Below are 10674 nucleotides of genomic sequence, written 5' to 3'. Positions count from 1 at the left end.
TTATTTGTGCAATAAGTACACTTTATAAAAGTATACTAAAGTGCACTTTTTTTCACAAGGGTCTACAATCAACTGGTTAAAATAGTCCAAATCAGGACACAAATACGTGTATCTACACACAGCATTATTTGTATTTATACTTTTTTAAAATTATTTATATGGTTTAGTATCACTTGTAGGCCTACCTAACCGATTAAACGCATCTGATCTGAAGTCTCACTCAGGCTAGTCACAGTTGTTCATGCTACAGATGTTTTTCGGTTAGTTCATGACTTACCTTTAACTGAACATTGCCGTGTTCACAAGAGTGTCTGAATAAATTATTGATATTTTATAGATTATGATATTAACAAAATGTTGATAGGAGAGTTCGTAGAGATCGAAAGGAGAACAATCCTGCTTCAGTTTCACTTTCACTTGTCCCTGATGACTCCGCCCCTCCATCACACTAACTGATAATCCAACAGCTGGAACTAACTTACTCTCCGTTTAGACTGAGGGCCGTATATTACTGGTATAAATGGCTTTTGCGCAACGATGTGATTTTTTTAGAATCAATTTGAAGGACGCTAATAAATTTTTAAATTGCTATTTACTGACTACAAAACTCTGCGCAGATCACACTTTAACATAACAGTTTTTATTCATCGATTCACTGAAGGCTGATTGCCGAAACGTTTGATTGATCTATGTTGCATAATATTAAAAAAATAATAATAATTCTTTAAGATTATAAGAATCTTTTGTTTTTCATTTGAAATTATTGCAATATGCATTGATTTATGATCAGTGAATTAGAACAGACCAGCATGATGAAATGATATACTAGTGGAGGAATCATTTTAATAAAATAAACGCAGGTTTTTCGGTTTAAAATGTGTATTTGTCAGATTGTGGTGTCGCTCATTGACAAAATGAACAAGATTTGTGCAGAATTAGTCTATTGCTCAGTTGGACACGATCAGTAAAGTTATCAGTCTCAGTGAATAATCTCCATATTTATTTACGTATGCAAATGTAAAGATTATCGAGAACAGACAATAACAATTATCAAATCCATTTTGGTCAGTAAAACATCAGTGCTGTTTAATTCTGATGAGTCTGGCTCTCTTTCTCTTCAACAGTTGATACTGATGGCAGACAGCAGCTGCATCACAGCACACCTGTCAGACTGTGGAGCTCCAGCTGTTCTGGGGTCAGTGTGTCTCATCGCTCCTACAGCACACAACAGGCCGAGAGCGCAGAGGAGGAGACGCTCCACAGCATCATCACCGACACCGAGAACGTTCAAGGTGAAATCAAGCAGCAAATCAGCTTATTTAGGGATAGTTCAGCCAAAAATTGAAAATTCTGTCATCATTTACTCACCATGAAGTTGTTCCAAACCTGTATTAATTTCTTTCTTCTGCTGAACACAAAAGAAGATATTTTGAATGATATCGGTAACCAAACAGTTGTATGGAGGACCAAACCTGCAGAAATTAAAAATGAATAAATGAATGAATAAATGAATATATAAATGAATAAATAAATAAATAGGTAAATAAATGTGACAATAGGAAAATAAATAAATGAATAAACGACTTGATAAAATAAATATGATTCATTTTTAATAAAAATTCATTTTTTCCCCTTTAATTTATTATTTTCTGCTTTTATGTTTTAATTATTTCTCATTTTATTTATTCATTTTATTTATTTTTCCATTTATTTTTATATTTATTTATTTCCAGATTTATTTATTTTAACATTTATTTATTTCAACTTTTTTTAAATTTATTTTCATATTTATTCTTACATTTCTTTGTCATGTATGATAATTAGGTGGGTTGGGCTTGCTTACCATTGGTTCATCATTGATTGAAGCGCTTGCTCGATTACTCTGGCTTTGTAGTGACAGGTTGTAGCTCTCGCGTGTGGTATCGCTTTATTTTCGCAACAACAAGGGTGAGGCCATTGCGTTCGTTTTGTACTTCTGGCTGAGAGGGACCTAAGCTACTCGCTAGCTGTAATCCTATAGCTGTTTAGATTAAGCGGTCGGAGTGTTGCGGTGCCCTTTACAATTCACACCCACCACCTTAAGACGAGGAGCACCTGAGGCAATGGCTGAAGGCGCTAAACTTGAAGTGCCCGCCCAAGCGCCCTTATGTGTGTTCGCAGGCTTGGGAGGGTTACTTTAAAAATGTATTCCGTTACAGTTACACATTACTTTATAAAAAAAAGTATTCAGTAACATAATCCAAGTACCACAATATGAAAGTGATGTAATCTGATTACTTTTGGATTACTTCAATGTCATTTATATATATATTTAAATTTAATTTTAATTATTTCTTCTCAGTTTCTGCAAGTTTTTAAATGTTACATGTTCCATACTTTTGAATAGGTCTCAACAATAAAAATATTTTACAAATCTGATAAATTATCTATTGCAATATTATTATCGTCGTTGTTGTTTAGAGCTTAAAAATATAAAAGTCACATCAGATCATAAACAAACTGAACAGGCTCGGATCAGACATTTCTGTTTATGTTTGTTCTGCTTTAATTTTAATGTTTAGCATTTTGGTTAGGCTACTTTTAAAACCTATTAAAACTAAGCAATCATGTCTCATTTCTACAGCTTGGGAATACACAGCCCTGAATATATATGTAAAGGGCTATTCAGACATCTAGTGGCTACAGTATGGTATTACAGATTATTTTTTAGTCCTTTGATAAAGTGTTTTCGAAGCTGGAAGGCAGAGTTTGCACTGTACAACCATGTTGTTTGCCCTTGCTTCTTTGAAAACAAAACAGCAGTGAAATTTCCATGAACTGAAAGCGTTTTTCCCTGCGGGCAGCATCGTTTCAACTAGCAGCAGTGATTCAATCTGCGTCTGAGAGATTGTACACAGGTGTTATTTTGCACCTGCGGGTGGCTCACGTGAGTCATCACTGGCAACAGAACCAGGAAATACTGTAGAATCAAGCAGCGCTTAATATGTGTTATTATGGCAAAATAATGATTTATTTTGTTTTAAATGAAACGATTGTAATCCTGATAGTATCCTCCCTTTTTTCAAAATGTAACTGTAATCTGATTACTACGTTTTTTGACGTAACTAACGAATTACAGTTACTGGATCTTTGTATCCTGATTACGTAACGCCGTTACATGTATTTCGTTACTCTCCAACCCTGTGTGTTTGTACCTTTTCATGGACGGGAGGCCGACTGACGAACACCCTTACCCCGAGAAATGTGCTTGTTAGCCTAACATTAGATTTGTGAAGTCCGTTCTATGAATGTGAGATCAGTAACGAGCAGTTAACAAAATACAATGAATCTTGCATTATTACCATTGCCACCTATATATTTCATATGTAAGATAGTACAATGGTACATATTTACTGTAGTATTATGGTACATTACAGTCTTACAGTAGCTTACATTATTCCTGTAAGTTAGAGATTGCAGATGATAGTAGGCCAGCTAGCTGCATCTCTTATATTGATATTGACGTATGTATTAACACTAGAATTAGAGATTGTGTGTAAACTGTCTCGTTTTTAATGCATCTGTCTCTCACACGCTGTTCTGTTAAAGTATGGGTGCAATCATATATTAATTCTCATGATGTATTTATAGTACTAATGTAAAAACATGTTTATGGTTATATTATTTCCACAGATGCATCGATGAGCGTCAGTGATGCAGTGGACAACTGTGAGGATGATCACATCCACATGCCCCTGAACTGTGATGCAGAAACACACTGGGAGGATCCATCTGTCTCTGACCACAACTACACTTCAAAATCACAACTCAATCTGAAGCCACCTGCATCTGATATGAGAACACAATGCATTGAGCCGGCGCCATTATACACAACTCTGCTGAGAAACAACTACCTCTGTCAGCTCACAGGGTTGACATTGGATGCATTTCATTCAGTCGCCGAGCACCTTACCAGTACATACACCAACAGCTTCCAGCTTCACACTTGGGATCAGCTCCTGATGACTCTGATGAAGCTGCGTCATCATTTATTGCAGGGTGATCTTGCTGAAAGGTTTGGTGTTTCAAAACCTGGTGTTGTGATAAATTCATAACTGCAAATTCAGGATTTCTGGAATACCTTCGTCCAGGTGATGAAGTAATTGCAGACAGAGGCTTCACCATTACCGATCTCCTCTATAAAAGGAAGGTGAAACTTGTCATTCCAGCATTCACCAAGAGAGGCATGCAACTCTCCGAAGAAGACACCACCAACGCAGGCACATCGCCAAGTGGATATGTGACTGAAAAACTTCAAAATCCTTTCTTACAACAGTTCCAATTAACCTCACCCCTAAAATTGATAACATTTAGAGAATTTGCCCTGTGTAACTTTCTAAGCAACATCATTTTTGATGAAGAGGATGAATAATGTGCGTTCCACGTCTGTCTGTGCTGTGGTTTTGATTTAACTAATCAGTGTAAATAGTGTATTTTTATAAACCTTTACAATGTGACCAGATGTTAGCTGTCAGTAATTTCTTATAAAACCATATAATGTGAGCTCTTAAAACTAGGAATTAAGTCTTCTGATTTAAATGGAATAAGTCATGTCAAGTTTACAAATGAATTCCATCTTGCTTTATTGCCTATGAAAATCAGATGGTGAAATATTACATGAAGGTCAGTAAAAGGTCTCTAGCTTCCTGATAACAATAAACACTCTTACAACTGATTTTATAAAACTTGTACTAAATATACATTTTCTAAAACAAATCACAAAGTTATCTCTTGTTTAACAAAACTGATTTAATATAATTCCAGTCTTCTTTACCTACACCCCCTACATCAGGGGTGTCAAACTCATTTTAGGTTGAGGGCCAAATTGGAAAAAAATAACCATGTGCGGGCCGAATTAATAATAATAATAATAATAAAAAACCTTAGTGCGCTGATAGTTGCATTAATGTCTACATGCTGCTCCATCAACTCCTGACAGTCCCCATAGGTTTCCTCTGGCCACTTCTTTGTATCGTCTACCCACGTTAACAATGACGATATGAGACCATCTCCGTCGTATAAAGTTTTCTCTGTGCTCCCAATTTAAAACATTTATGGCATTAACGTTTTTTGTCATTTTGATAAAGTTATAGCAAGCTATCAACAATCTTCTAAACAATCTTCTGAGGAAACCATCCACTGAGTGTTTGACTCTAGGCGTCTGACGTCGACGGTTCCAGACTCGATGACGATGATGCTGTGGGGATCACATGAGTAGCTTCAACTTCGAGATCTTAACCAATGATGGACTGAAGCTACAGAAGGACTGCCTTCCTCATTTCCATGTTACTCACGGAAAAGTAAAATTAAACGAATCAATAAATAAATCTAAAAATAAATACCTGTGGGAATAAATAAATCTAAAAATAAATGTAAAAATAATATATAAATATAAAAATAAATTAAAAAATGTTTTAAAATGTAAAAATGTATAAACGCAGAAAATAATAAATTAAGGGGGAAAATAAAAAAAAAGAATTTAATTAAAAATGAATCATATTTATTTTATCAAGTCATTTATTAATTTATTTATTTTCCTATTATCACATTTATTTACCTATTTATCTATTTATTCATTCATTTATTTATTAATTTATTCATTTTTAATTTCTGCAGGATTGGTCCTCCATACAGTTGATGGACCTCATTGAAAAAATACTATGGAAGTCAATGAAGACTGTCAACTGTTTGGTTACCAATATTGTTCAAAATATCTTCTTTTGTGTTCAGCAGAAGAAATCAATTCATACACGTTTACAACAACTTGATGGTGAGTAAATGATGACAGAATTTTCATTTTTGGGTGAACTAAACCTTTAGAATGATTCCTGAAGGATCATGTGACACTGAAGACTGGAGAATGATGCTGAAAATTCAGCTTTGATCGCAGGAATAAATTACATTTTAAAATGTATTACAATAGAAAACAGTTATTTAAAATTGTAAAAATATTTCAGAAAATTACTGTTTTTACTGTATGTTTGATCAAATAAATGTAGCCTTGGTGAGCAAAGTGACTTTCAAAAAATTAAAGTCTTACAGACCCCAAACCTTTGAATGGTAAAGATTTAGAAACTTAAAATAGAGTATATATTATAGCGTATGGAAATTGTAAGGATTTTGAAACTCTTGTTTCTTTGTTCAAATAAGGATCCTACTCCAAACACGAGTTCCAAGCAGAGACGAAGAAACTTCTGGATATTGTGGCCAGATCGCTGTATTTGGAGAAAGAGGTGATGAATTAACACACAAAAAAAATCAGGTGTAATGCTGTCATGTTTGAGCAGTTCTCCTGAAGAATTCAAGACTGATCCTAGAGGATTGAACAATAAATTGTCCAGACTCATTTTTTGATTTTATCCAATTTGTCATCATTAAAGGGTTAGTTCACCCAAAAATGAAAATTCTGTCAGTAATTACTCAACCTCATGTTGTTCCACATCCGTAAGACTTTCATTCATCTTCAGAACACAAATGATGATCTTTTCAATTAAATCTGAGAGGTTTCTGTCTCTTCATAAACAGCTACACAACAACAACTTTCAAGCCCCAGAAAGGTAGTAAAGACATAAAAAAAAAAGGTCTTACGGGTTTGGAACGACATGAGGGTGAGTAATAAATGACAGAAATTTCATTTTTGGGTGAACTAACCCTTTAATGTTATGTATATATCTGCAATGTATTGGCTGTTGGCCACCATATAGATTTATTTGATCAATTAATAATCAATTAATTAAATAATTAATCAGCTTGATGTGGCTAAATATAGTCATTTTTGTCTTATTGGAGTACAAAAAAAATTGTAAATTGCAAACATGCCTTTCAATTTCAAGTATTTGAAACCTGATTTACAACTAGAAAAGCACCCCAGAAATATCTATAAATTATTTTAAAATGATAATAGTAATGGAAAAGCATTGATCAGAGTGGGCTGGAAGTGATTCTGTAGGTGTTCATCAGAGAGCTGATCTCAAACGGCAGTGATGCGCTGGAGAAACTGCGGCACAAGATGATGACAGCAGGAGGAGATTCAGCAGCGATGGAGATTCACCTGCAGACGGATGCAGCCAAAGGCACCTTTACCATCCAGGTATCTTCAACACATGTGACTCAAGACAGAATCGTGGCTCAGAATCAGATTAATAATGTCACATTCTGTTACCCATCACTTTATTTAAATACTCGAGACCAATAGTGTTTTAAGGGAAGAAGATGAAGAACAGCTTTTCTATTGCCAATATGCGTAATTCCAAAGCTGTTTTAATTTTATGAAAGATGTTTAAAACATGCATTAACCCATCAATATTGAGCATCCAGATGGTATAATCAATCATATTGTAACGGCATGTGACCACAGGCAGAAGAAAGCAGGAGAAGCAGGTTTCCAACAAACTCAAAAGGTTTAATAAGAACTCATCGGGTAGGTAACACATCCAAAACATAAGTGACAGGACAAAGAGTGAACAAACCAAGGAGTAATTATACAAGGACTAATGAGGGAACTAATGAGATAATAAACAAGACACACCTGAAACGAGGACACTAATTAAATTAGAAAACATGACAACTAACTAAAGGCGGGAAAACTAAACAAAGGAGGACATGTGACAAACAGAACATGGTGCAAAACAGACAGACGTGACATATCTTGTGAAGTGCTTTTGGAGTATGCATTTATTTGTCATTTTAACTGTTTGGAAACAGAGTGTAAAAGTGGACTAAAAAGATTTTCTATCCTGTTGTGCCCTCTATAGGCCATGATCAGTGACTAGTTGACATCAAGCTTAAAGCATCATGGCAGAGCATTAAAGTTGACTAGTCTATGCAACCCATACTGAATCATTAAAAGATCACAATCTCGATTCAGACACTCACACGATCTTATTCCTAAATGACAGCGATTCGGCTCTAAGTACGATCACAGCGAACATGCTGCTGACTCAGATAAAGCACTTATTGTGTGTAGGTATGAAACAGCTTCACAATCAGTCTTTTCAACCACACAGTATCATTATTTCTGTGCTACAAATATTCAAATTACCACAGAAGTACTGGGATAAAAGTTTATAGTTCAGATATAAACACTGATGTCTACAGTAGTTAAAAATAGAGCAAACCACCTTTTGAATGTATCTTGACGCTTCAAATAAGTTACATTGTTAATCCAGTAGGTGGCGACAAGTAGCTGTTAAAAAAAATGTATTTGTCATTGAATCATTCATTCAAGAGATTCATTCAAAAATGCGGATTCATCCAGTAAAGTCTTTGAAACAAACAGAGATCGTGATTGCATGTCATGTGCGGGCCTCCGTAGAATCATTCAAACCATTTTTTAAAAAATAACTCATTCAAATGAATTAAAAAATTTTTTAAATAGACTGCAGCAATTAATATTTTGTCAGAACCTCTAGTAAATTACATGTTATTTTGTTTGGTTGTCTTTTCAGAATCATAGGAGAATCATGATCTTAGTTTGAAACAAAAAAACAAAAAAAACCAAATTGTGATTCTCAGTTTATCCAGAATCGTGCAGCTCTACTTGACACTTTTTAGTCATACAAACAAACAATTAATGCAACGTGAGCGGATCTAAATGTAATGTCACAACTGAAACTTTTCATTCATTTTCACATTACACTTTAATCACGACAGTCATATTGTTTTAGCATTTTTTTTGCCCCAGTCCAGCTGAAGGAAATCAGTTGTAGCAGCGGAGCACTTTAATCCCTGTGTAGAAGGTGTTGATCAACATGTTTATGCTCTGATTTGTAGGACACTGGTGTTGGGATGATCAAAGAGGAGCAAACTCCAAAGTCTGCTACTACAGAAACTAATAGACTAACTAATGTAAGTAAAAAATGTCCTCAAACAATTATTGACAAAACATAAACAGTCAGAAATACAATAAAAGCAAGAGGAAAATTACAAACAATAGGACAAATGCAATACAAATAAAATATTACGACAGTGACGTTACATGATTTGACTGATTTGGATGTTATGTTTGTGGAGAAAAGTGCACTGATTTAAAGGAACGTGATGCTGCACAGTCGTTTTATCTTGATCATCGTGTTTTCATAATCATTGGAAGCTGAAAACTAATATTAGATTCATCACACAGCCCTACTTTTATTAGCATCAGCAATCAGAAAGGAACTGGAGATCTCGGCCAGCTTTTGCCATATTTGTGGGTATTAGATCATCTTTAGGCATCTTGAGGTTGAGACAAAGCAAACATCTGAATAAAATGGATCACATTTTGATGTTTTACTCACTGAGTTTTGTGTGTCTGCAGCTCTGGAGTGTTTGAGATCGCAGAAGCTTCAGGTGTGCGTCAGGGGACTAAGATCGTGCTTCATCTTAAAGACGACTGCAGAGAGTTTTCATCAGAAGATCGTGTCAAAGGTCTGCAACACTCCAAACCAGTGACATCAAACATCACATGCTCAAAGAAGAAACTCATTTAAGTGACTTTGGTCTGTTTCACAGAGGTTGTGACTAAGTACAGCAACTTTGTCAGTTTTCCCATCTTCCTGAACGGACGGCGACTGAACACCCTGCAGGTGCGTGAAGTCTGTTGACCTTTGACCTTCCTGATCATCGGTCCTGACCCGTTTTTCTCTCTCTGAAGGCGCACGACAAACCCCGCTACACGCTGCACTACCACGCAGACGCCCCGCTCAATATCCGCAGCATCTTCTTCTGCCGGAGATGGTGAGTTTGAGACGACGGCTGAGTCAGACAAATACACAGTGACTTTAGTGTTTCTAGTGTAGCTTACAGTCTTACTCTTTAAAGCAGCTAAACCACTATAACTCACATTACTTACTTTAAGTACCCACTGAAAATAAATGTACCCTTAATTAAAGAATTTAAATTACTCTGAAAATGAAATACCCTTTCAGTAAGTATAATACAGTTTGCAAAATCTCTGCAGGTTCCCTTGTCAGATATTTCTTAATATTATAAAATATTACCTATTAAACGTATAATATCTAAAATAATTTAATTACAAAATGACAAGTGAAATATGCATTTAAAACACTTATTTGTATATACAGTGGGGAAAATAATTATTTGATCCCCTGCTGATTTTGTAAGTTTGCCCACTTACAAAGAAACGAGGAGTCTATAATTTTTATAGTCGGTTTATTTTAATGGATAGAGACAGAATATCCACCAAAAAATCCAGAAAAAAAACACATTATATAAAGGTTATAAATTGATTTGCCTTTGATCATGTGAAATAAGTATTTGATCCACCACCAACCAGTAAGAATTCTGCCTCCTACAGATTGTTTATGTGCCCATGTTGAACACAGATTAGTCCTGTCACTTAAAGAAAGTACTCCTAATGTCGGCTCGTTATGTGTATAAAAGACACCTTTCCAAAGAATCTGTATCTTCCATTCAAACCTCTCCACCACCATGGGCAAGATCAAAGAGCTGTCAAAGGAAGTCTGAGACAAGACTGTAGATCTGGACAAGGCTTGAATGGGCTACAAGACCATCAGCAAGAAGCTTGGTGGGAATGAGACAACTGTTGGTGCGATTATTCGGAAATGGAAGAAATACAAAATAACCATCATTCGCCCTCAGTCTGGAGCTCCATGCAAGATCTCAACACATAGGGTA

At 35.3% G+C, this 10674-nt stretch overlaps 2 protein-coding genes and 1 pseudogene across 6 annotated transcripts in view; 1 reads left to right on the top strand and 2 right to left on the bottom strand.

Annotated features, from left to right (window-relative positions):
* The window catches only part of LOC127509239 (butyrophilin subfamily 1 member A1-like), a 120925-nt gene extending 120202 nt beyond the window's left edge, over positions 1-723 (bottom strand). For all 3 annotated transcript variants that reach the window (XR_007929174.1, XM_051887824.1, XM_051887823.1), the window contains exon 1: positions 278-723. The gene's annotated coding sequence lies outside the window, so the exon portion shown is untranslated. The remainder of the gene's footprint in view (positions 1-277) is intronic.
* Positions 1-10674, top strand: part of trap1 (TNF receptor-associated protein 1) — a 157270-nt gene that overhangs the window by 102475 nt on the left and 44121 nt on the right. For 2 of the 3 annotated variants that reach the window (XM_051887799.1, XM_051887804.1), the window contains one exon: positions 1125-1292. In XM_051887799.1, the coding sequence (XP_051743759.1) occupies positions 1125-1292 (168 nt within the window). Of the gene's footprint in view, positions 1-1122; positions 1293-10674 lie in introns of all 3 variants that reach the window. The other variant, XM_051887803.1, reaches the window with a different exon arrangement.
* Positions 1-10674, bottom strand: part of LOC127509241 (butyrophilin subfamily 1 member A1-like) — an 80391-nt pseudogene that overhangs the window by 42928 nt on the left and 26789 nt on the right.

This window comes from Ctenopharyngodon idella, chromosome 3, assembly GCF_019924925.1.
Source record: "Ctenopharyngodon idella isolate HZGC_01 chromosome 3, HZGC01, whole genome shotgun sequence".
NCBI lineage: Eukaryota > Metazoa > Chordata > Actinopteri > Cypriniformes > Xenocyprididae > Ctenopharyngodon > Ctenopharyngodon idella.
The sequence above is the reverse complement of the archived record's forward strand: the minus strand, read 5'-3'. Positions and strand labels throughout refer to the sequence as shown.